This window comes from Coturnix japonica, chromosome 11, assembly GCF_001577835.2.
Source record: "Coturnix japonica isolate 7356 chromosome 11, Coturnix japonica 2.1, whole genome shotgun sequence".
Lineage (NCBI taxonomy): Eukaryota > Metazoa > Chordata > Aves > Galliformes > Phasianidae > Coturnix > Coturnix japonica.
In genome coordinates, this window is record NC_029526.1 from 2,121,084 (window position 1) to 2,148,010 (window position 26,927).

The window sequence follows — 26,927 nt, forward strand, 5'->3', positions numbered from 1 at the left end:
TGGCGGGCTGGGTTTACCCGGCGGGGCCGGGCGAGAGCTCGGGCCCCGCGGCGGTTTCCTGCTGAGGGAGGGGCGGATCGTGACGGGCGCGGGGCTGCGAGGCGGAGCGGAGCGGCCGCCATCGTGCGCATGAGGTAAGGACCGAGCATCCCCGGAGCCGGCAGCAGCGGAGGTAACGCGGGCAGCCGAGCCGGTACAGCCGCCCGGAGCCGCCTTGCGGGGTGGCGGGGTGGGGGCAGCGGGGTGGGGGGCTCAGCACGCGGGGCAGCCGCAGGTGCAGGAGCCGTGCGGGTTTGTCGGCGGGCGCTGAGGGGCTGCGCTCGGCCCGCCCGGCTGCCGCCTCCGCCCCGGGGCTCCTCAGCGCCGCAATAGCAACCGGCGCTGCCCAGAGGGCGCGGAGCGGCGCTGAGCTGGGCTCCTCAGGGACAGCCCCGAGCGGCCCCTTGACTCTCCTCGCGCTTCCCGGGCAGCTCCCGCACGCTGCGGGGTGTTGTGACAGCGGACGGAGCCACGGCCGCGCTGCAACGGCCGCCACAGGGACTGAGGTGTCTAAGCGTTATACGCCGCTGTGACTGGCACCGCCGTGGCCTCTGTGCTGGGAGCTGCAGCTGTGTTAGTCCAGACATCCCCTCCCTGCAGCTGCCCCGACCCGGCTCCTGGCTGAGGGCGGTGTGCCGGGAACTCGTGAGTTGCTTTGAATTTCCAGGGAATAAATGGGAAGTGTGAGCAATGCGGAGCCGTAGTGGTACAGTGACGCGTTGTTTTCCACTCGTAGCTGGCTCGGTTCCACAGCTTTAAGGTGGCTGGGTTAGAAATCTGCTCCTGGGGTAGATCTGTATGGAACTATAGCAAAATTAGCTATGTTGCTTGTGAATGGGCTGATTTTCCCTTCATCTGATGTTCACAGCCGTTCTCAGGGCTTCAGAGCACGTGGGTGGCTTTGCTGAACAGCTTCACACAGGTGCGTATTTACCGATACACCATCGAGTGAATAATTGACCTAGAAATGACTCAGTTTACTTGATAAACACACCTTGCCCTTTCTTGAAAACGGATGTTAGAAGCTCGTTTATTTGATCTGAGGACTGTGTTGGTTTATTCGATGTGAAGAATGAGGCAGAAATGGGGCGCTGAGGGACGCAGTCAGTGGAAATGGTGGGGATGGGTTGGGGTTGGGGGTCTGAGTTTAGTGACTGTCATTCTGTGCTCAGGGAGCTTGGGAGACTTGGCTGAACAGGTTAAATCTTTACATTGGGGATTACTTTTGTCACAAGGCCTTGCTGGCTGCGTGTGGCCTGGACAGGATTTTTCTCTCCCAGAAGCAATAAGAACCATCCTAGACAGACTAAGCCTTTCCCACATAAATGCTCAGACTGCGAGGTACCTAAATACATGCATTGCAAGGAATAGGCATTTCTGGGACCTTTGCTCTGCTGGTGCTTAACTCCCTGAAGGTGTTTATGTGAGGTTTAGTTCATGTAGTCAAGAGAGCTGCAGAAGACAGAGGCAGGAATACTGGTCATCTCTTCTAGTGAACAGGTATTATATGTGAGCGTTCGGTATTGGACATGGGCTCAGAGGTTCCCTCCCATCTGGACAGCCGCTGTCCTGCTGAGTGGGACAAAGGGGTCTTCCTCTACCCCTGTTCTTGAAGGAAGGTCACTCTGTAATTCAATGCTAGTATATGGTTAAAGGCAGGTTAACCTTCATTAGTTCCTTTGGAATGTGGCCACTATGTGATAGGCCTTATCAGAATATCCACTTCTGAAGTGATCTTAATTTCAGATCATTATGTGCTGGTTTCCTGTCAAAGCTTTCTATGTCAATGACACTGTTACTCCTGTAAAAATCCCGTGCAAATCAGCAAAAAGATTCCTCACAGCTGCAACCATCAGCAAAAACAAGAGGTTAAGACTTTGTATTGCGCAAGGGTGAGTGGTGAAGAAATACACGTGTTAGCTTATGTGATGTCACAAGCCTGCCTTAGCCTTAGTAGTCCTATGGCAGGGCTTTGGCAGTGTTAGACTTCTGTTTCTAGCTATTACAGAATTGCAGTGTGTTAAAAGATACTATGTTATCCCTCCCTTGTTCTTCCCTTCCAAGCATACATTCTGTTTGCACAAAAACAGCGGCCTTGTGCCGGAGTAATAGATTCTAATATGTGGTTGTTTTCTTTTCTTCTTATATTTTCTAACCTTGAGATCAGTTTCCTCTAGTCTCTGTTCTCACTTCCTTTCTTTGGTGGGTGTGTATGTCTATATATGTGTGTGTAGAATATGCTTCCAGTTGGTTGAAACAACTGGCTTTAGTTCTGGTTAAATGAAGTTTGTAACCCAAAGAAACACCCCAAACCTGCCAGTAGTTTTGATTCTCACCTGGTGTAATAAGACACCAGACTCAGTGGAACAAGCAATTCCTGCCCTGAAGGCTTTAAGGGTATAAAACAAACAGGGTTAGAGAAGAGAACCAAGTGCCAAATCTTGAGTGAGCTGTTAAACACACCTTCATTCAAACCTTAAATGTTGTTGGATACCTAAAGTTGTGAATAACAAAAGCAGACTGGGGGAGGAAGAAAGGGTATTAGGAGGAAAGTGAGGCTGGGAGGATACTGTGGTCGTTCTTTCTCAGGTAGGGTAAAGTAGGGCAAGAAACAGTCAAGGTCATCAGTAAGAAAGTTGTGTAGAACAGCAGTCATGTGCTGCTAATTGAGATGGAGGCATTTGAACAGTGATAGGGTCTGTACTTACAGGTAATTAAATTTACCTCTGGACTTTGGACCATGAGGTAAATGACAATGTCTCCATGTAGAACGTGCCTATGTGTGAAAGACTCAAGTCTGATTTAATTAGAATGATTCAATTGATTTGAATAAAATAATCAGAATGCCTGATTGTTTAAAGTGATGCTTCCAAATAAGCTGTGCTTTGAAAGGTGTTCCAGGAAGAAATGGGAGTAGAGATTAGAGCATGTGGTGTAGCAAATCACAAAGCTGTGTGCTTACATGTAGCATGTTTTCAATCAGATGCTATAGTAGTAGCTATTCTACTCTTCTTTTCCCTGCTAGGATTTCTCCAGAGTCATTTGCCTTCAGGAATATGTCTGCAGCCAGTGTCCTGTCTGAGACAAAGTAGACACTTCAAGTTAAATTTCAATTTCAAGTTAAGTGCTATTTTTGCTAGAGATAGGTGCTCATCAAATTAGAAGACACCTGTGTTGGTTACTTGTCCTGCTATTTTACACATTTATGCTTCCTGACGACTGAATCATATTTGTGTTTGGTTATTATGTTTTCGATTTGCCAATTATAACTGAACCTTCTCTTTCAAAGCAAATAAAATAATCTTAAAGCTTACAGGCCACGCTGTTTTCTGAAGACTTTACTACACCAAATAGAGAAGATCAATCAGTCTGTGGTTGCAAATGCATTTGGCAGAAGCAGTGGAAGACAGGTGCATATTTAGGAAGAGTGACTAGGTACAAAGTAGCAAGGAGAACTGGTAAGGACTGGTGAGCTGAACTTGCTTGAAGTTTCCTTTGCAGGGCACACGTATGAGCACACTCAAATATGGAAATGATGTGGATTCCTCTTCTCTAATTAGTTTAGTTCTCCTGGGGGTGAGTTGTTATAGCAGTACAGCTTTTAAGTTCTGAAAGAGCAGAGTTTCTGGACAGTTGAGAAGCTTTGGTCTAATTAAAAGTGAAATTTGATGGCACGTGATGACATAAGATCTTGAGTTGTATAAATTGATAGAATGTGTATTTAGTAATGAAGCATATTTAGGCTGTTTCTTTAAAATATCAAAGGAAGCAAATAAATGAGAAGATGTTCAACTAAACAGACTGAGGATCTTGTTTTTCATTACTTAAAAGAACACAGCCTCTATTTTGATGTGAAGGAAGCTTGAACATTCACAGGAGTTGAAGAAAAACGATGTTTCAGTTCCTTGTTTGTTGGTTGAAAATAGTCTTTATCCTTTTTGTATCTTCAAAACTAATGAAGTCAAGTGACATCAAGCCAATTTTCCTGTACAGTAATATACAGATGTTGGCTGGGTAATTAAGGAAAAGTCTGATTACTAAGTTTTCCCTCTGGAAAACTTCCTCTAACTAGAAGGTTATTGGAGAAGGCTTAGAAAAAGGAAAAGCAAACTATTATGAGATACAAATCAGCAGTTAGATGAAGGGAATTCTGGACTAAGTGTCTCTTCATGTTGCCTCTGGTAATAGCCTATATTACATTGATGAAGCGTGCAGTCCTGCTGTTAGATTACTTACAACTTACCTGTGTAAGTGTTGGCATTTGATGGATTTGTTAGTACTGCAGTAAATCTATGTTCATGCTTCAGACTTCCACTTTGGTCTTAGAATGCTTTCATTTATTTGTTTCCTCATTTTGACTCTGCTCTTTCTCAGCTGTGCAGTTCCTCAATTCTGTCCTTTCTACTTATTTATTTTTTCCCTAAAGTTAGAAATTCCTTTCTCTATTTAAATTATGCTGGCACTTGTGTCATGCTGTCTGTACATTGGTTAGTTAGTTTGTTTGCTTTAACTACACATGGATTTCTCTTTGTGTAATGACGCATATGAAGTAATAAAAGGGGATTTCACATAGGGTGGGAAGTTGGAAAGAAGGCTTGGCAAGAATATTACATGATAACAATTTTTATCATGATTTCAGCTGTCTCTCTTGTTTTAGATTGCAGTTCGGAGCCGTGGAGAATTCACAGCCCTTCCACAATGGGAGAAAGGACAGACTATGCTAAGTCTCATAGCTCACTGGCTGAATACAGCCCCGTCAGTAAATCAGACAAGACAGATCCAAATGACCACTCTGAAATACAGGATGGAAACCAAAACACAATGCAATTAAAGAAAGAAATATCTTTGCTAAATGGGATAAGCCTGATAGTAGGCAACATGATCGGTTCAGGTATCTTTGTCTCACCCAAAGGAGTTCTCATCTACAGCAAATCTTATGGATTGTCTCTAGTCATTTGGGCAATTGGAGGGATTTTTTCAGTCTTTGGAGCTCTCTGCTATGCTGAACTTGGAACCACTATTACAAAATCAGGAGCCAGTTATGCGTACATCTTGGAGTCTTTTGGGAGCTTCATTGCTTTTATTCGTTTGTGGACCTCACTTCTAATTGTTGAACCAACTAGTCAGGCTGTTATTGCAATCACCTTTGCTAACTACATAGTTCAGCCTTTCTTCCCATCTTGTGATCCTCCATATATTGCTTGTCGTCTCATAGCAGCTGCTTGTGAGTGTAAGTATTTCTACCACGGTAATTTTTTTTTTTTTTATCTGCAGATAAGCTTCATTTAATCAAATCCTACTGAGTCCCAGTGTTGTTGTGTACTGAAATGATTTGAATTACACTAGGAAAAACAACTGTTTCCAACATATGAACAACTTAGAAATACTATTCCGTCAGTTGATATGTTCTAATTCAGAAGCAGAACAGTGTTTGACTCTTCCAGGCTGACTTGCCTGAGAAAAATGAAAATAAGTTTGTTTTCCTTCAGAGAGGTATATTAAATCAAACCCTAAGGTATCCTTGGTATGGTCTATGAGTTGTTCTTATGCTGTGAATTCTGCTGTAACTTATTTTTCAGTAACTTCTCCGTACAGACGTGATCAGGTCATTTCTCTGGTTGATTTTCAGAAGGTCAGAGATTCACAGAATGGCTTGAATTGAAAAGGGGCATTAAAGGTGACCTCATTCCAAACCCTGCTGATGATCATTCATTCTGGGTTCTTTATGCTTGTGGTTAACAGTAGCATCAAAAAAAAAAAAAAAAAAAAGGCTGTACCTATTGTAAAGCTGTTTTGAAATCAGGAAATCATGTGTGCAGATAGAACACTGAAATGTTTGTAGTCAGATAGCTGGCTTGGTTAGTCAGTATAGAGGAACATCATCATATGCTTCAAATCAGGACTGTTTTGCTGTATGAAAAGAATGGAACTGATTGTACAGTGTGTGCTTTGACTTTGGGTATTTCATATGAAGTGCTTATTCTACATCCATGTTCTTCATTTCCAGTACACAGTGAAAATATTTTTTAGGAAGTCTGCGTGGCAACTTTTGGTTATGTACTGTGCAGTGTCACTGCATGTGGAGCCTGCACTCCCTGTCAGCCTGATGTTCTTGTCATACAGCTGACAGGGAACTCGAGCTTTTTGCTGCTGCAGGAGGGAGATGTGCTGTTCCTAGTTGGTTCCCTTCTGAGGCAACAGGGAGCCTGTTGAAATAGCTGTGATGTTCCTTGTGTGGTTGTTTGTGTAGAACTGGGGGAGAGGGACCAGGCACAGTAGCAGTGTGTGCTTCCAATAGTTGAGCTCTGTAATTAGCTGTAAACCACTCCCATATCCGTTTTTAGGGGGTTAATTTGTTATTGCTGGGAAAGCACTCATGTGGGCCAAGGGACACAGCAAATGGGAAGAATAATCTCATACTTTCTCCAGAAATATCTGTCAGCTTGCTCAACTGTGTTCCCTTCCCTCCCCACCCCCCCAGATGTATGAACACATTTTGCCATGACAGCTTCAGGGCAGGAATGGAGGACCTGTAACATCATGTCCATGTTCCTTGAACAGATACTGTCCCAAGGTATCCTGGCACAGATCTGTTGCTAAGAGAGGGAATCTAGCACCTTTTGTTTTTCTTTCTCTTCCCCCCTTTCCTCCCCTTCCCCCCGCCTTTCTTCTGGAGACATGACAGCAAGGTCACAGTCATGGAGATGAAAGACTGATTGTAACAGCCCATGCTGTGGTTTAAATGCTTGTCCTGCCTTGTTCCAGGCCTCTGCTGACATTCATCCCTGCTCTCCAGCTTCATGTGGCTGTTGCTGAAGCCTATGCTGTTCCCTGGCAGGGCTGAAGTTGTGTCAGTCCTTACCTGTGGGTAAGGGTAATGCTGTATTAATGAAGCTGCTGGCAGCCAAAGTCTGAATGCTGGTTATGTATAGGTTGTATGCGAGAATAAATGTGCTTGTGGTGGTGTTTTGTACTCCGGTGAGGTCTGTTTTAGAGTTACACAGCAATGTTTGTCATTTGTTTTGGAAATCGGGTTGGCATCTGGTGCTGCAGATCTAAACATGGCAGTTCTCAGCAGCCTTAAGTAGCCAAATGATGTTAAGTTGAAGAAAGCATGAGAGAATAACGTAGGTAAAGGGCATGACTTGTTCAGATTCTTCATTGTTTTCTTTCATTTATCTTTTTTAAAGAGTCCAGAGACAGAATAGCATTTTATCTGGAGACCAAAGCACAACTCAGAATAAGAAAGAGCTAATAACAGTTGCTCCTAGTTGAAAATTCCTTAAAAAATATTTGAGTGCTGAAATACACCCTGTGAGCAAATACTCCGTGAGTAATACCAGTCGTTAACTCTGAAGAGCGGAGACCAAGCAGAGCTGTTTATTTCCTGAGCGTTCTTTGCTGGCAGTGCTGCCTTCTGAAATTTGATACAACTATTTTTCCCCCCTTGCCAAGCTCTGTGGAGTCTGGTTCAGCTGTTCTGTTGTACCCGCACCAGCAGTGAGATCATTACCTTTCTTTTGTTACCTTTTACATGATTACTCTTCTGTTTAGTAACTATGTTCATTATATTTATATCTTAATTGGATCATATTATTCTTGGATGATTGGAAAGGAAATAATTTATCACATCTCTGATTTTGATGTGCTGCCACCTTAATTCTTTATCAAATTGTATTTCTATGTATTAATGCATGTGTTAAAAAACACGTAGCACAAGAAAAATCTGTGGAGATAAAAACTGCAGTAGAACATGACCATGTTTTTGCTAACACTGAGAACTGGAGGAAAATACATAAGGGTTGGAATAAAATATATAATGATGATGATCTGCATAAGCAAAATGTTCACTGATAGTGTTTTATTGAGTAAAGGACCCTGAAAATACTGAACCTATGAAGTATTCAGCATCGGAGTTCAGGCAGAGGTTGGCTCTCTGCCTGAGGAAAAAGTGAAGTGCTGAGAGCCACGAAAACAATGTATTTCAACAGTAGCTTGAAAAACATTTTTGTGGGAAGTTGATCATATGAGTAAGTTTAGTCAGCTGCTGTTAGAAAAATACTTGTGAAATCTGGAACTCCAGTTCCATTTCAGTCTTGTGAAATAGGTCTGACACTGATTTATTGTGGGGTAGAGGGAAGAATATACTTTGATTACACATTATTTGCCACCAGTTCCTAAAAATACAGGATCATAGAATAGTTTGTGTTGGAAAAGACCTTAAATATCATCTTGTTTCAATCCTCTGATGTAATATTGCATTAGTAATATTGTATTAGTTACATACCATGCCATTTGGTCAGATCTGTTCTAGTCTCAGTTGTTAATTCAGTATAACACAGCTGGAAAAGTGCAATGAATTGCCTGTGAGCAAGTTCAGTATTTTAGATAGTTTGTGGATGTTGAACTGATCCTCAGAGTTAACAAGGAAGAGTGGAACCTTTTAAAGCACTATTTTAATAATTAACTTAAAGGAATTTTTGGATAATCTTTCATTAATCAGAACAATACTGTTAATAATTTCATGTCTTTGTTTCTCTAGCTTCAAAATTGTTGCAGAATGTATCTGATGGAGGTAACCAGGAAATGGGTCATGTTATTAGAGGACCACAAATGTGGGGAAGGTTTTTCCTTCCCTCTTTTGAAACACTGTGTTTTATGAGCCTTTAAAATGTGTTTCCTCTGTTGTGTGTTTTTTTGGTTTGTTTCCAACCAGTGTGTTTTGAATACCTATATACTGGTATTCTGCTTAGTTTAATCTAAGTAGTAATGTAGGAGGTGAGTGCTTATTATCTTTGAGAAATGAATTAAATTAAATAATGTTTAAATTGCATTTTAATTTTTTTTTTTTCTTCTCCCCACCCCTAGGTCTTCTAACATTTGTAAATTGTGCCTATGTAAAATGGGGAACGCGGGTGCAGGATATATTCACTTATGCTAAAGTTGCTGCTCTTATTGCCATCATCATAACTGGAATTGTTAAAATATGCCAGGGTAAGCATATAGTCATAAAGCAATATTATACTGTGATAAGCTGTCCTGTCTGGGTTGACTTTGATCTAGGAGAAAGAAGGTAACTGATTGCTCAGCCATTTTGTGCCATTTACTGCCTGTTATGGGGAATAATAAAGGAAAACCGAAAAATACAGAGCAAGCAAAATACAGCGGGAGTGAAGAAAGCTGTGAACTTCGTGAAAGAACATTTTACTTTGCACTGAGGTCAACTGAGGGCTGTTTTTACAAAATTAACTTTGTGCAGGTCGGAAGGTGACTGAACCTGAAGTTAGAGAGACATGTAAGGACATGTGACCAGATCTATGTGACAAAAGTTTGTGGCTGTTTTTGTGCTGAAACGCTGAGTTCTGTTACAGCTGTTGGAAGTTAGAAAGTTGATGCCTTTGGGGATTCTGTGTGTGTCTGGTCTGTGCTGGGCTTGTGCCTTCAAGGAGAAAATTCTCAAGCAAGTTTTATTCTTACCCTTTCCCTTGAGGAGGATTTATTACTATACTAACTTCGACATGCTTAGAATAGTTAGATGTAACTTAGAATAAATAAAATTGCCATGCTTCAGGCTGCCACAAGCACCTTTTCTTGGCCATTTGTGTCCTTTGCTCTAAGTGGTTATTGTTGAAATAATCTATTGTGAATGGAGCAAGAATAATGTAGGTGAGCACCCTGCCAGCGTGCTCCATCCTTAGCATGACTGTTTTGCAGGTACTAAGCTTGTTCCATACTAACTACTTCTCACTGGCTCATTTTATTTATTTTCTGCCTACATTTATGTCAAGAGAATAGTGATCTGTGATTAGGATAAAAAGCAGGAAATAGATGTGAGGGTAGATAAGAGGCCTCAAATACTTCCCTGTCCAGTTCTGATGAAGTCTAAAGACTTTGGGATGCGTAGTGCAGGGGACATTTTGTAGTGGCATAACAAGTCACCATTCCGTGTTTGGTCTGTATGTGTAAAGTAAAGAACATATACAACAGCCATGAGGAGGAAGGTAGTTTTGTGCAGGCACAAAAGAGTGTAGTTATAGTAGTAGTAGCATCCACAGAGCATAGCTTTTAGTGTTTTATGTGCTCTGCTTAGTCTCATGGCTGAAGCACAGAGTGGAAATGAAGAAAGTATTCAGTAAGCAGCTTTGAAGAAGTTATGATTTGTGAGTTCTTGTGTCTGTGTGTCAAACTGAAGGAAACTACTGGATGTATTTATCATAGAATCACAAGGTTGGAAAGGACCTACAAGATCATCTAGTCCAATTGTCCTTCCATTACCATCGCTACCACAAATCTAATTATCCCACAGCTCATTGTGTCTTCTCTGTATGCAGGATATTCGTCACACTTTCAAAACTCTTTTGAGGGATCTTCTGTTGATGTCGGAGACATTTCCCTCGCTCTCTACTCTGCCTTGTTCTCTTATTCTGGTTGGGATACACTCAATTTTGTGACCGAAGAGATCAAAAACCCAGAAAGGTGAGAGGTTTGAGCTTTCTAAAACCTGGCTATTCCCAGCTGCTCATTTTGTATTTGTCTTTTGCTAATGAGCTCTAAACTTATACAGAAATGAATGAAAACTACTCCATACACTGATGGTGAGGCCATGGATAATCATCAGCTAAGAATTATTAGCTTTAATCACAGTTGTGAGAACTAATGAGTCTAGATCTAGATTGCTATTAGTTGCAACAGGTGTTAATGCTGCAATGTAGTAGTTATGTAAGTCTGGCCTATATTTGTGCAGTAATTCTAATCTAACACTGAAGAATGTTATCTTTTTCATGAATTAATGGTGTGAAAGTGTGGCTGACTACACTAGTCCTGTTCAGTCCTGAGTCTGTAAGCAGACACCTTTATGTTAAAAATAGAATGTCATTTGATTATTATTTTTTGCTTCCTATTATAAGCAACAGCTCGGATTGCTATAGCTGGAAGATAAAGAACGTAAGAATTTTTGTTGTTTTCTTTCAGTTCTCCCAGCAGTGGACTTGTAGAATTCCTTCTGTTACCCCAGGGCTCTGTGCTGCACATTTATTTAACAGTAGATTTGTGTATTAAAAATATAAAATAGTGGATAATTTCTTATAAATAATATACTTACTACTTATAAATAATAAATATACTTACATAATTGTCACCATTCCGTGTTTTTTATTTTAAAGTGAGTGAGTGGGAGAGGAAGGCTGAAAGTAGTGCTGTGTATGTCTGGTTTCAAGTCCAACCATGCACTTCACACTGCAAGCCTACTACTAAGCCATGTCCATAATCACCAGTATTAAGCAGCCTGCTTAACTTGTTCTGTGCTGTGATGAGAGCAGATGAAGGCTTTTGCTTTGATGTAGTGGATCTCCATGCTCTCATGCTAGAGCTACAGCATTCTTCAGGGAGAATGAGTGCAGTGGCTCAGAGTTCTGCTCCTTTGGATTCTATCTGTGGTGCTTAACATGGGTAGTCGGAAATAATTTAAGGCAGGTGGATTTGAAGGCTGTAGTCACCAATCTGGAAACCCTAAAGTTAGGGTATTGAAGAACATTTCTTCTCTAAGGTAAAAGATGTAAATCAGTGAGATAATTCTGTTACTGATTTTTTCCTTAGGCTGCAGGTTTGATTTATTTATTTTTTTAACTTGTCTTACAGGAACTTACCACTGGCTATTGCTGTGTCTATGCCAATTGTGACTTTCATCTACATTATGACCAATGTAGCTTACTATACAGTGCTGGATGTTCAGGCTGTTCTCTCTAGTGATGCTGTGGCAGTGGTAAGTTGACTGTGTAGCACTTCACTATGTTACTCACCCTTCACTTCTTTGGGATGTGTTTCACGTGTTTCTCAAGTGGAACAAAACAGGAAAAAATGTCCTTACTCTTCTGTAATGCTTCAGTGAATACAGAGAGAAGAAAAGATTTGCCATGAAATTTTTGTCTTAAAATAGAAAAGTTAATGAAATCACATGCAATAGTAATATATGAGCAGACTGAATAAAGTAAGCTCAGATACAACTTGTTAATGTGTTTTGCATAGAAGCTAACCAGACTTGTGTGTTTTGAGCTGATTGTAAATTAGACTCATTAGTACATAATGGCCTTTTCTGTTCCTTCATGCTGCAGTATTTAAAAAGCTCAAGGTTCTGTGTGGGTATTCATTGGTGTGATGCATATCTGGGGAGCAATGTGTTGCATTAGCTGTGACAAAGTTTAGCTTTGCATCTCCTTTCCAATAACATAAATCCATGTCTTCCCCAGATTGTATTAATTTCACCAACAACTTTTAATATTTAAAGTGTTTGGGTTTTTTAGTATGCAAATAGAAGTTCAAGTCCAATTAAAGTATAAAGCTTCTTAAAATGAAAGCTGGACAAAACATGTTTTATACTCAAAGCTGGTCATTATACAAAAGTGAAGGGGTTTTATTTTGTTTTGCTTCCTTTTCCTGTAGCTGTATTTCTTATTTCTGTATCCTTAAGATTTTAGGGGCAAAATCTCACCGCCTTCCTGGATATTTACACTAGAGGGAAAGAAATAACCTTCTCCCCCTTTATATTCTCATGTAGCTCCTAAAATTCAAGTAGCCAGATAATGGACAGAGAGAGTTAAATTAATCAAAATAAAGCAAATAGTGCTTGGTTCCCATAAAGGATTACTGTAATAAAAACTGGTTTAGCCAATCAGCAAACTCTTGTTTAACTGCATTTGGGCAGAAGGTTAGGCAAGAGCACTTATTTGATGTATTTAAAACTTGAGTATTGGTGTTTAATGTAAGCTTGCAGAATAGTTAATGGTAAATGTGGGTTGTATGCTGTTGTCTCTAAAGTAGTTATGCAGACATTTATTTCAAAGCATACTGAAAGTAGACAAATTCTAATTCTTGGCCTCTTCTTAACTCGAGTGTAGAAATGGCAAGTTGTCATAAAATGCATCATTAGAGACTTGATGAAACACTTCAGAATGAAACAAAAGAAGACAATGGTGGAAATATTTGAGTCAACATATACAAAGGGATAATAAAGTCTCCAGGAAGGTTTCTGTTGTAGGCTTTGTTAACCCATATGTAGTATCTTTCAGTGACTCTCAATGGTATTTTTAATTCTTCTCCATAATGAACTAATCCAGACAAAACTAAAAGCCAGTACAAAGTTCATTGTCCATCATGACTTCAGGAAAGCAATACAATGCTGTTTTTTGTAGAAGATTTGGAAAATATTTTGCCTTGACAGCAATGAAACTCTTCAGAGCAGGTTGCCCACCGAGAGTACACTGTGCCTACTGCCCAGCTCCTGGCTGCTGCTGTCACAGAGGGTTTTTGGTGAATGGGTTCAGGAAGACTGATCCACCTTGCTAACTCTGGGGGAAAGGTTCAGTTTGTGGCCTGTCCAGTCTTTGTGGCTGTGCATAACACGTGATTGTACTGCAGCAGGAATGAGCAGCAAGATAAAGAAGGGATCAGGGATACCTGTATATTAATATGCATGTGAAACCCAAGGCTAATTCTCTGTGATTTTACTTATACTTCATGTAGTTATTTGACATGGTTTTAGATCAAAAGTGAGTATATATTTACTTGTGTATATATACCTTTGTGTGTATTTATACACATATACACTGTAATTTTACATGAAATTGCAGTGCACAGAACTGCTCAGGTCTTCTCTATTATGGGAATCATGTGAAAATGCAAAGTTAAAAAAAAAAAAAAAAAGAAGAAGAAAGGCTTAGTGGTAACTTAATCCTCAGTCAATCTAATTACTTGCTGAGATATTAGGTGACTAGAATGTGAATGAAAGTGTGTTTGAGATTCCAGGGGATTTATGGGTAGTGATAATTTTAATGGAACTTAATGGGATGATTGACTTTAGACATCTAAGGCTGAGCTTTTTCATTAGATCTCAGGATTGCCAAATACTTGTGCTTAAAAGTTTAACTAAACTAAAGGCATAACTGTCTGAAGGCATTTTGCTGAGACATGTTATCAGCTGGCAAGCAGCGTTCTGCTGAGTGCCGTTACTTATATCCCTGTTAGAATGAAAAGGTGGAAGTTCAGCTGAACTTAACATATGACTCATTAATGATTCCTTTTTGTTGCTGATACAAATTCAATTGCCCAGTTTTAGAAACTAAATTTAAGCATGGTCTGCTAATATATTAACAATTAATGTGGACCTCAGTAAGGAATGAGGTAGAGTAGAACTGGTGATCTGACTCAAACTCTGTGTAATACTTGCTGATATTTCAAGTTGCAGTAGGTGAATGCAGTCTGTATGCTCTTGGAATATATCTTCTGGTTTAGCCCCTCCTAAAAGGGAAGCTGCCCCTTGCTCTGAGACTTAAAGCTCTTTTTTTGTTGAAGTACCGTGGCAGCAGCTGGCTTAGGAGCCTGCAAATACCATTTGGCTATTTGCTGATCATGTGCAAATCACTTCCTTTCTCAAAGATTCCTGTCTGTGTTTCAGTTCTCACTTTTATTTTGCTTTTGCATGCAAACCATCACAGCCATTGCTGTTAAGATCTACGCACATGAAGCAGTTCCTCTGTAGCACACATATAGACTAAAGGGTAGAAATTTTATATCAGTTTCCCATGTCCTTGAACAGCTGTTTTTTGCAGTTATGAGTGCCACAGGAATTTTTGTTCATGAAGCCTCTCACAAGGCTGTACAGCTCAGTCATCTTTATTCCAAATCCACAGGCAATTTCAGCTGTGTCTTTCAATTCTATCTTGTGATTCCAGCACTGATCAGTCCAATTTAACCTGGTGTGCTCATATTCTAGAACAGACTATGCTTTGCTATACCTCATCCTCCAGTGAAATAGGAACTTAGGAGTCTGTGTGACTTAACAGTTTATATTTTCCATAGTGTATAGTTAAACAACGTTTGAATCGTTCTTTTCTCTGTTTAGCCAGAAATTGCCAAGTCACTATTAGACCCTGTGTGTTACTTCCCTTACTTTATTTGGCCAGTCACTGGCTTCTTTCCTGAAGAGGGAAACCTGCTTGTGTTTAGCTGCCTATGTCACATCCACTGTCCTTGGTTACACTTGCATCTCCCAGTAAAGTTCCTTTGGATGAAATGCATGTTCCGTACCTTATAATGGAAGAACTGTTTATTAGAATCATACAAAGAGATAATTATGCTTCTTCAAATGATTCAACCAACAGAATGGCGGATGACACGACAGGAGATCTGAACATTTTGTTCTTAAATGTCTTTGTGTCACCTTTACAATTTTCTGCCTGTGTTCCCAGTTGATGTTCTCCCTTTCTCCTGCCTTTATAATATTCAGCAATAAATCTAACTTGGTCAAACTGAACGGATGTCATACAGTATCTTGACAAATGTAATCTATGACAGTGAGAAACCTGATGTGCTCAGTGGCTTTTTTATTTGAGCAGCTTCCTGATTGCCATAGATCATGATCTTTGTTTCCTTTAGGAATTAGCCCCTTAAGGGCCTGGGAAGCTGAAAACTGAGAAAACAGCTCAGATTGCCCAGTCTTGTAATGCAGGGATGTGTTTATAGTCTGCCTCAAGAGAAAAGTCATAACAGAATTAATTGCACTTCATAGATACTAGCCAGACTTCTCATCTCTTTCACACAATATGTGAGGTAAATATGGGCAAGAATGTTGTAGAACCGAGCCTGGAAAAACTTGCATGTGCAATAAGGTCTTGAAATGAGCTATTTAAGGAGGCCCCATAGCTGCCTTTTAAGCCTTCCTAATCAAAGTAGCTCATAATCTTTCAGTATAGCTTTGTATGAGTTTCTGGTTCCTGTTAGAGTACTTTCTCTTTGCATTTATCCATCTGCTCAGTTCTGTTTTTCTGACTTGCCAGCATTGTTTGCAGCTCAATGTGCTCTCAGTGCAGTCTGCCATTTTTCACGTGCACTTTTGTGTGCAGCCAAGTATGATGAAGTTCTCATCTTGTGGTTCCTAAAATAAATGTGGGTCTTTTTGCTTGTCCTGTGTGCCTGAACTACTGGGTGTGAGGTGGTATCCCCCGTGTTTTGTTGTGGCAGCTCTTTATGTGGGATAACTCCTGCTACGTTTAGTTTAGAGCATTAGTATAGAGCTACTGTTTGGGCACTTAAAAGGATAGAAAGTATTCTTGTAACCATTCACTGAGTCCCGGTTGATGATCATGAGATCAAACTAAGACAGGTCAAAAATGTAGTTAAATTAGTCATTCATGTCTTTAGACAAAGCTGTATTTCAGTTTTCAGTAGTTCTTCTGGGAGTAATATGTAACATTTCAGTTGTGAGGAAACAAGGGCAGTCCAGCTGAGAAGTGCATGGCTGGGAGCACCTGACTTTTTCCTTCATTATTTTTCCTTGTTGGCCATTTGGGAAGAAAATCAGAATGAAGGAAGTGATTCTAGGTGCATGTCTTTCTACACTGTGTGTGTATATATGTATATCTTACATGTCCAATGTATGGGAGAGCATAAAAAGACATTATCTTTGATTGCAAGTGCTGTATAAGCCATTAAATTCTTTTATGTTTCCTAGCTATTAGAAGCAGTTCTAGTTGAAGTCTGGGCTACAGGGCTTGACAGACTATAGCAGAGATGACAATTTAATCTCTTAATCCTTCTTGCTCTTTAGACTTTCTCAGAAGAAACCTGAGAAGAAATCCATCCCCATAGTGGTGGCTTTCTCCTGTTATGGTGGACTAAATGCTTCTGCTATAGCTGCCTCCAGGTAGGCTCCTCTGTCATCCTCCACATACCCTTCCAAATGCTCCATTCTTTCCCCTGCTGCCAGCTCATTTGTTTGTATAAATGCACTTCACTGCTCCCAGAAGTAGGGGTAGTTGGTCAGATGCTCAGTTCAGAGCCCAGCCCTAGCTCTTTTATGGAGGACTCATGGTTGGAAAATTATGGTGTAAGCAGAAAGCAGCCGCTAACTCTTCTCCCTTCCTTTTTATCTTGGCATACTGCACGTGGTATATGTGCTTCATTACTTGACTGTTTTTTGTACTTTTCTCCGCCCTTCTTTCTTACACAGAATAACCATCTGATATGCATGCAATTGAATGCTTATCACGGCCGCTTTTACTTACTTTTCAGTAACATCCTTTGCTAATGAAATACCATAGCATAGCCTTGGTGAATACATTTCTTAGCATCTGTCAAAATAAAGTGTTGGAGGATTTACTAGCATGTAAGTGAAGGATAAAAGTATGATCTATGTATTAGTACTAATGTAAGAACTTGGCTAATTTTTTTAGTTATTTTTAACGTTGAAAGCAAGATGAGTAGAAAACCTGCACAAAACCTTTGGGTCTATACCTGACAGCTAGGCACTATCTCTAGAAAGTTCACTTCAGATACCTTTCAACTGAGCAACTTTGTTTTGCTGAAATGTCATTTAGCAGACAGATCTACTTGGCAGACCAAGCTGAACTTCATAGATCATTCTGAATTAAAATAGTCTTTTGCCTGTTCTTACATAGTAAAGTTAAGCTCTTACTGTTAATGCTCCACCTTCTGTTCTCTTAAGAATCCCAATCAGAGCATTAGAAATAAATCAGAAATGGTACTGTTGGTAAAGGCCCTAATTAGGTTACTCTCTCTCAAGGGAGCTGACCAGGAAAATTAATGATTTAGCCTTTGAGGTGGATCAACAGTTCATACATATCTTAGAATCACAGTCTGCTTCTGGAATACACTGACTGTGTAACATCTTCATCTGCGTATAATTGGTGGAAGTGATACCATAGCTTTGCCTTAATGCTCTCTGGGTTTTACTGCTCATATGACTGATTCCTGTTTTTCAAGATGTGTGAAATAACACTAGCGTATCTTAGAAAGATAGGATGTGTGTGATAGGATGGAAATGGACTTTGAGTTAGCTTCGTGTCTGGCATTCTGTAATGGCCCTGTACTGGATGTTCCAAAAGGAACTGGAAAGCACTTACAAAGAACAAACACACACCTGCCTTCTGGGGAAGAAGATTCTCCAGCTGATTTGCATCCTGTAGCATAAGATTACATCATTATGTTTTCTTTCTCTTTTTTTAACTGCAGCTGTTAGTGTTACTTACCTCAATGCTTATCATTTAAGCAACCTTACTAAACAACTTAATTCTTTAACATCATGTTGAGTGAGTTCTGTATTTTACCTTTGCATATTTAAAACAAATCCTCTGGCAGTTATAAGGCTGGTATCTAACTTCACTTGCTGTTTGGCTTTGGAAATGAGGCACTCCGGGCTTAAATATCATCCTTTAAAGCAGCTGAAGACCCTTGTAACAGTTGTCAGAGTTTTCATCATTCTTAACCTGCTCTGGAGAAGCTGTAATGCTTTCACTGGGTTATTACAGAATGTGTTCTGCTTTGTGAGATGAGTTTTGTCAGAGCTGCATTTAGATCTGATAAAGATCTGAGAGAAGCACTAAATTCTTGTAGTTAATCTTGAGCAGCAAAAAATCTTATATATTACTAATGTAAGTTATTATTTGCTTCAGTGGACTGAAAATGAGCAATCCACGGTACCTGATTTTTATAACTTCCATGGGAGTTTGTGTGCATGTGTTTTTCTTTTCCCCTGTGTTGATGCTGCATTTTGAGGGAACATGTGCTAGTGTGTCCAAAGAAGGAGAGGTCAGGAGGAGCAGTAAGAACTAGGTTGACTATCACAGTTAACTTTGAGTCTTTTGGCAGTGCTCTCATTGAAGTGAGTACGTACTTTTGTGCTGTCCCTTAGCAGCAGGAAATCCTATTGTCTTGGAGGTTGAACTAATTTACACAAAAGGATGGAATACATTTTCCTTTTTAACATGGATTGTAGTGTACAGCTAGGCAGAAGGGGATTCTGAACCTTCACCTGGATGGTGTGCTGAACAAAGCACTTGGTCAGCCCAGACAAAAAACAGGAAACTTTTACTGACATAAAACCAAAACTTGGCCAGTTAATTACTCTCAGACCAAAGCTATATGCAGAGTTTTGTTTAAATAAATAAATCAATCCCTCACTGCACCAAATAATAATAAAAAAAAATCAATTGAATTTAATGTAGGTTTTATCAACCCATTCCAAAATCGTATCATAATGCATTGCTTTTGTTAATCTTGTTCTTGGAACAGCTAAGTCAAAAATTGACTGCTGTGAAAGCCAGCTTTATGTTCTATAAACAAAGGCCAATTCTGAACAGTAACTCACTTTCACTGGACTTCCTTGTTCATAAAAAAAAGAAAACAAAACATGGTGACAGTAGTAGTTCCAAAGGGAGGCCAAGGAGGGAGATGGTTGAATGTATCAGGATATTAAAAACTGATCCAAAGGAAAAATCTTGTAGTAGAAAAGATAAATCCACAGAATGCTGAGCTAGATTATAGGCTTCTTGTGTCTGATGGTCTTGAAAACAGTTAAGAGAACTGAGGAATTGATCTAGAGAGGCTCGTAAGATGTGTAAATGACTGCTACCTGCTGAGATGTAGGGTATTTACTGTGTCCTACTACCCACAAAAACTACACAAAAAATCTTGATGGTGGTGTTGTTTTTGAATACCACCGATGTGTAAGTACATCTATTGCTGTTCTGTAATGATTTAGTGCTAATGCAGACCTGATCCCATCACTACTTTGACTGTTAGTTCACATCAGGAAAAGAAATAATGGAAGTAATGAGTTAGGATGCAAATCACTATCTGTTTGCACTGTGCTTCTCAGATCACTGGTGTTCAGTACTTCTTGCTACATGTTTTGAAATCATGAGGCTTCTGGCTCCTTAGTTTTGGCACTGTGTTATGGAAGGTCACATCACAGCTGGCCTGCAGTATTGCCTAGCACTGCTAACAAATGTCTGTCTGAAAAACTACTTCCTCTGTTAACCAATAGCCTTGTTGTGAAACTAGAGCCCAGAGGTCCTGATGACAGAGCTAAAGGGCAAAAATGAGTTGCATAAGAAATTAGAAAAGCAAGAGAAGAAAATAGTCGATAAGCTATGCCTGAGCTCATTAATAATGTTAGACACAATCAGATGTACTAAGATTGGTGAGAAAATTGTAAGAGCACTGCTGTCTTTTATAAGAATTATTATGTGAACAGAGAATGTGAGTCCAGGTGCTTGGGTAAAGAGTTCTGCTCTTGTTTAGAATGAAGAAAATAATGAGAAATGCTGTGTGCTGCATTATGGATCGACCCTACTAAGTTTCTATTTTTTCCATATAACCTTACAGCAAAAACTTTGATTACACTGATTTAACTTTGACTTTGTTACAGATATTTTCATGTTTGTTTGTTTTTTCTTTCATCAGACATTTGCTGACGAGGTGTTTGGTATCTTCAGTTGGACAATTCCAATTGCTGTAGCCTTCTCTTGTTTTGGTGGACTTAATGCCTCAATTCTAGCCTCATCAAGGTATCTCTTTTTGTTTACCAAGTGTTCTTCAGTATCTTGTGTGTTACTGTTGCACTAGTCTGAGAGGGGCAAAAGCAGTGTTGTACTAGAACCTGTAACAAATAGCTACATTAAAATAACAGATGAAATTAAACCACAGCGTGGGTTTATGCAGTGCTGCCCTAAGCACTGCCTTACTCATCCAAAATGTCTGTATCTGTGGTGTAGAATACAATTAAATGTCAAATGAACATTGGCTATGGGGTGAGTTCTCATGTCTTCTAATTATTTGAATTGAATTATCATCCACTTTACTTGATAGAGTTGTTACAGCAAGTTCTTGCTTTTCAATGTATCCACTTTGAACTTACTTTGTACTCTTAGTACCTTTTTCTCCAAGTAAGAAAGTTTAGAAAGCTGTTGCTATTAAGCTTCCACCCAAAAACATAAAATATAATACAGAATCTTTTTTCCTGAGTACTGATTATAGGCGTAGCTACTGGATTTAAAAAGATTCGTTCAAGCATTTTAACATCCTTCCACTTCACTGAATTTATGCAGTGTATCTACAGAGAGCAAATATGATCTGGTGAGATCACACAGAGCAATTCATGGTTGACAGTAAAATCAGATATGATTGGTTTATGACCAGACCTCTAAAAAAAAAAACACACTTAACTATATATAACTATGCACTCATCTCTTCTGGTTGTTTTTGAAAACTGTTCTGCTGTGAACTGCAATGTTTTCAATAGTAGCTTTTAGAATTATTATTATTTTTAATAGTGATAGTGCTTTATTTCACTTTTTATAGACTTTTTTTATTTTGTATGGGAGATGGTTTTCTAAAAAGTGATCGTTAATGGCACGTTTCTAAAAGCTTTTATCTTTGAACGATTGTTGTAAAGTACATCTTTACAAGGGAGGTTGAGTCCATTTTCCAGTATAAAGTATGAAAACTTAGTGGTATAAAAATGTATTTTGAGTGGTATTGATTTCTTTCTGTAATTTGTCTGGTCTTATGGCCTCAATATGTACTTTGTGATCTGTTTGGTTTTTTTTAGGCTGTTTTTTGTAGGCTCTCGAGAAGGTCACCTTCCTGATCTGTTATCTATGATCCATATAGAGAGGTTCACACCTGTGCCAGCACTGCTCTTCAATGTAAGTTACTTCTATTTTCAACAGTCTAAGTGAAATTGAGACAGCCTAGATCTGCATTAATTATATAAAAGAAAACCTTGTTTTTATGTAGGCCAGAATGAGACAATAGGGGAAATTCAGTTCAAAACATAGTGACAGTCTCAAAAGAGTTTCTTAACTGAAAAAAAGAAAATCACAACCTGCTGTACTCCTGTTATGGTCAGACAGATCAGTACAGTGGAAGGGCAATACAGGAGTGTAATAGCAAAGAGACAAGCCCAAATGGAATGATGTTACAAAGGAAAAGTACTCACATGTCTTTGAAGAGCTTTGAAGAAAGATCTCCAACCAAAGATCCTTCCCCAGTGACAGTCAGCCCTTAAATGAGGTCTAAGAGAGGTGCAGCCAGGCTTCACCCCTTCCTGTCACACAGCTGAATTGCCTTCACCTGTGCTCCTAGGACTGAGTGGGTTCTTTCCCCACGTGCTCAATCAGTGTTTCAGGCCATGACTCAACAGTTCCCATACAACTAACAACAAAGAAAGTTGAGAATGACTGTGATTGAATTCTTTCGTTGGGTGACTCCTGTGTAAGATCTGTTAGCAGACTTGTTTCCTCTAAGCTAAATACAGATAAAACTATTCATAAAATTAATATGTGGCTTCTGTATGCAGAGTCAACCGAGGATGAAGATTCTATCAACTGTAAAAATTCAGTTACTGTATAACCTAACTTGCTGATAAAAACCTCTAATGGATACTAAAGAGTTATTACAAACTGATATGGAGGAAGAAATTATTTCTTTTAATCATGGCCAGATTGTAAGAAGCACTGTAGTTGTACTCCTGTCTCCATGGGAAACATCAGTAAATCTCAACAGTGGGAATACTTAGAACTAATTGTTCAGTTGATAGCACAAGAGTCAGATTGACTGTCATCATGGTGATTTCTGGGACTGCAGAGTTTGAGGGAGGTATAAATTCGTACCGAACACCAAGGAGGGAAGGAAGAGCATAAATTGTGTGTTTTAACTTCTCTTGTTCATTCCAGTCCTATTCTTTTCTGACAGTGTGCTATGACCCTAATTTACCTGGCTGTGCAAGATGTCTTCAAGCTTATTAATTACTTCAGTTTCAGTTACTGGTTTTTTGTTGGTCTGTCTATTGCTGGTCAATTATATCTACGTTGGAAGGAACCAAATCGACCCAGGCCACTTAAGGTAAAGATTTACTTAATACAGAATTGTTAAAATCCCTCCTTTTTCCGTAACTTTAATCTAAGGTCTGTACCATGCTTGTTATGCCCAAGGCTTATAAGTTGATCAGGACACAGAACTTCTTCTATATTGTCCTGTGAAACAGCTTGTTAGCTAGATGAGAATAAGTAGGTGTCTTAATAGTGTGCTCTTTTTTTGTGTGTTACTTCAGTCAGCATCACATCTCTGTCAACTGAAAAATGTCTCAGTAGGCTGATGTAGGGAACTTTTTTTCCCCTAAAATAATTTTCATTGGATTAGAAATCCCAAGTTAGGAATACTTAAGTTAATTCTGTCACTGTAGGCCATACTTAATTCTTTTGGTGTTTCAGTTTAATATGCAGTCCTCTTATCATTTTCTCCTACCTAAAGTTTATATGCCTTGTGAGAAAGTCTTTTGTGTTTCCTGAGATTGAATGGATTTGTTTAAAAACAATTGCAACACATTTTCTTTGGACACAGAGTACTTACTGTACCTTGTGATTTTTAGCAGCAGTTCTCTTGAAGAATTCATACTGTGTTATTGGTTTATTTTTTGTAATGGTTCTAAATAATCAGATGTACAAAAAGAAGAACAAACAATTTCACAAACAGGGGTTCAGAGAGAAGAGGTTATAACTGTCAACAAAACACATACAATTGTAGACTACAGTTAACTCAATAACATTGTGTTATTTTTTCTGTCTCCAGCTCAGTGTGGTTTTCCCAATAATATTCTGCATATGCTCAGTATTTCTCGTGGTTGTGCCACTTTATAGTGACACCATAAATTCGCTGATCGGAATTGCCATTGCTTTATCTGGGATTCCAGTCTTTTTCCTGGGAGTCTATTTACCTGCATCAAGGAGACCTCGGTTTATCAACAAGATTTTAGGTATGTTTCTTTATAGATGTAGATGTTATTAGGAAAGAGAAAAATGTAGTGGGTGAATCTGAGTTTGTTGATGAGAAGAGTTGTGGTGGATTGAGTCCAGCTGGCTGCTCAGCACCCACAGAGCTCCCCACCCTCTGCAGCAGGATTGGGGAAATGGTAGGAAGAAGGGAAGCAAGTAAGATGTTACCGACACTGTTTTAGTCACAAATCTAAAGCATGGCACCATATGGTCTGCTATGAAGAATGCTATCTGCATCCCAGCTAGACCTAGTGAAAGGGGATACTGATTTTATGTTTGCTTATACGTTCCATTTTTATTCACTCTCCCTACAGATTTTGTCCTCACTTTTTAAACAGTCTGGTTTAACCTAGCACATGAGAAGTTTTTTCCTTAGTTTAGGCTGATTAGTGTGAAAGGGCTGGATGTTCTTGGCAATGCAAATAAACTGTCTTGCTGTACTGTATCAGGCATTTAAAGATGCTGTTCATGTCAGATCCAGATTGAATTTTCCTTCAATTGAATTACTGCAGTTAAATGATTCGTTTCTTTCCAGCACTGCATTGTTGTAGTTACTGAGAAAACTGTAACAAGGGATGCAGGAAGGAAGTCTATAGCATAATCTTGGGATGAACAGGATGTGGTGCTGCAGCAGTTAATGAATATGTAAATACTTAATAATATTGTCACTGTATTTTGTTTTGTTTCATTTTTTTCCTACCAATTTTACACTCTTGGTTAGAGGGGAAAAAAAGATTTTACTTCAGTAACTTGGCAGAGTGCTTCAGAGGAAAAACAGCCTAGGCAAGAGATAATGAAATCAACAGGACCGCTTTAAATATTGTTTGAAAATACTGAGTGCTTTCTTTTCTGGTTAGTACTTCCCTTAACAGAAGAGAGCCAGCATTCCTGATGATTAACTGTCCTTATTCGGATACATGTTGTATAATTACAGTTGAGATGGGCATCAGTTCTGATCTATCTTTTATTTCCTCTGCAGATGTAGTCACACGAAACATGCAGCTGCTCTGTTGCTGTGTTTTAACGGAGATGGACACAAATGAAGAAAAGAAACTAGAAAACAAATCTAACTAAAATTTGAAAGCCACTGTAAGAACAGGAAGGAGAGTAAAGTGATTACAGCAGTGAAAGGGAATAAACGGAACTGGGAAAAGTGGGAAAACTGTTTCTACTCATCGCTCAGAGTACTTGCAGTTAGAGTCCTGCGTAGACCATGCCCTCACGTCATCTGCTTGCACTGAGATGTATTTTCAGGGCAGGTTTTTATTGGATAATTATTACCTACTCATTTCAGGTACAAAAGCTATGCGTAAATACTCTTCATTCTGAATTTTCTTCAGAAATGCTAGTAAAATGGTAAGAGCTAATGGATCAAATGAGATTTCTGCAGAACCTGCAAGTGAAGTAATGCATTTTTAACTGAACTGAAAATCACTTTGAGTCAAAGGACCGGAAGCCATTTCCAACTTATGATGGAAGTTTGCATGAAATGATTTGCTGTGCCATCTCAGTTCTTATCCCAGAAGACAACTGGCCACATCACACCATGAATTTTGTCATTACTAGCAGAAAAATGAATCAAATTGTGCTACTATGTTTAAAGACTTCTATCCCTTCAAGAGAAACTTACTGTTTCCATACGCTACATGGAAATGTGGTATCTATCTGTGGCAAGAATTTAATCAACAAAGCAACCTTTCAAATGATACAGATTCCTTGATGCTGAAGATTTGATTTAGGATTCAATGATTGTTTTCTTTCTTTCCTGTCAGGTTGTTAGTAGAGTCATCTACACGGTTATAAAGAACTTTAATAATTAAAATGTTCAGTCTGAAGCTTGTAAGCATTTGTTTCTGAACTGTCTGCAAACACACACATTTGCAATATTACTTCAGTCAGAGAAGTCCCCATCTGAATTTCATTGTTGTTCACTAGAAAACGACTATCCATAAACTCACAGAACAGACCACTTTTCTTTTATAGCAAATATAATGGTCTGAGGCAGCAACTATATCTTGAAAACTAAGTGGCAGGAAAAGAAAATAAGAATGAAACCAGGAAACCAGGAAGGAGTAGTAGTGTGTTACAGACTGATGCCAGTCAGTAGTATTTGTAACTAAACAGCTCTAAGCCTAACATTGAGATGCTGCTACTGACCTTTGTACCAAAGGGTAACATGAAGCTGCTGTTCAGCCAGCAAAGCAAGATACCCTTCAAAAAACACTCATATGATCTTAATTCAGAATTTTGCTCTCAGCTGAGTTTGTCCATGTGTACAGTTATTGTGCATTTAAGGTGAACTTTACCTTGCGACCACAAGATTATTGCTAGAAGCCTTGTCTCCTTCAACTGCTGCATGTTTCCATCATCTCCTTGAATAATAGTGAGTATATATGGATTCTTGTACTGACTTCTCATCCAAGGTTATCATAAACAAAAAGCTATAGATAACTGCAAGTTGCAGAAAATGCAAAATAGACTGTGGGCTATTTTCAAGAAGCAGCATTTGTATATAAGGTTAAAATTCCAGGTGAGGAAATTTGAACACAGTTGGAACAGAAACATGCAGGGTGTTCTTGCTATTTCATTTAAAAAATAGCATTTAGCTTTCTTACTGCAGCTGTTTAGTCTTATGTATGATTAGTATGTATTAACAGTGTTTAAATTAAGAATCATCTGTCCAATGGGCAGCACAGTTTTAACAGATTAGGATTGCAACAGTTTAATAGTCACAGTATCCTTCCTGAAAAGAAATGAAGCATTTTGTTTCCATTACCTTGCGATCACCATTCAGAACTAATAGACCACAAAGTCCCTGCTGCACTTACAGCTCATGACTGACGTTGATCTAACATCCCATTAGCCATTCATTATGGACTTAAGTAGGAGAGTGTTGAAATACTTCTAAGTGTCTAAACAAGTAACTGTCAGGTTTGGGAGATACTTGTTACAGAAGCGACTGCTATAGTGAAGGAGATGTTCAGTATTACAAGATTGATTTACTGTTAGGGATCAGCCAGATGGATGAATCCCAATTTTACAAGGTTTACATGTAAAATTATACAGGTGATGGTGCTAGGTTATCATCTGACAGCCGCAGTACAGCAAAAGCTAAGTGTATAGCAAAGGAAACGAGCTGTTTCCAGAGACTTCAGTCAGAGAATAGCATTTGGGATGCTGCCCTCTTCTGGACATGAGAGGGAAATTTAACTACGCCTGGGAGTAGAATAGCATACTGAGAACTCTTGCAGACTTTAAAAT

The 26,927-nt window shown here is 39.3% G+C and overlaps 1 protein-coding gene across 4 annotated transcripts; it reads left to right on the forward strand.

Moving 5' to 3' along the window:
* The first annotated feature begins 32 nt into the window (after positions 1 to 32).
* On the forward strand, positions 33 to 25,509 carry SLC7A6 (solute carrier family 7 member 6). Of its 4 annotated transcripts, none has more exons than XM_015873547.1 (11): positions 33 to 134; positions 908 to 961; positions 4,697 to 5,269; positions 8,908 to 9,033; positions 10,371 to 10,515; positions 11,677 to 11,800; positions 20,296 to 20,399; positions 21,443 to 21,539; positions 22,588 to 22,737; positions 23,464 to 23,647; positions 24,646 to 25,509. In XM_015873547.1, exons 3-11 carry the CDS (start codon positions 4,738 to 4,740, stop codon positions 24,738 to 24,740), a joined length of 1,557 nt encoding a protein of 518 aa, XP_015729033.1. In that variant the 5' UTR covers positions 33 to 134; positions 908 to 961; positions 4,697 to 4,737; the 3' UTR covers positions 24,741 to 25,509. The 4 variants fall into 4 exon arrangements, with proteins under 4 accessions (XP_015729033.1, XP_015729034.1, XP_015729035.1 ...); XM_015873548.1 differs by having other exon boundaries at positions 69 to 172; XM_015873549.2 differs by lacking the exon at positions 33 to 134 and adding an exon at positions 429 to 684.
* Positions 25,510 to 26,927: the final 1,418 nt, after the last annotated feature.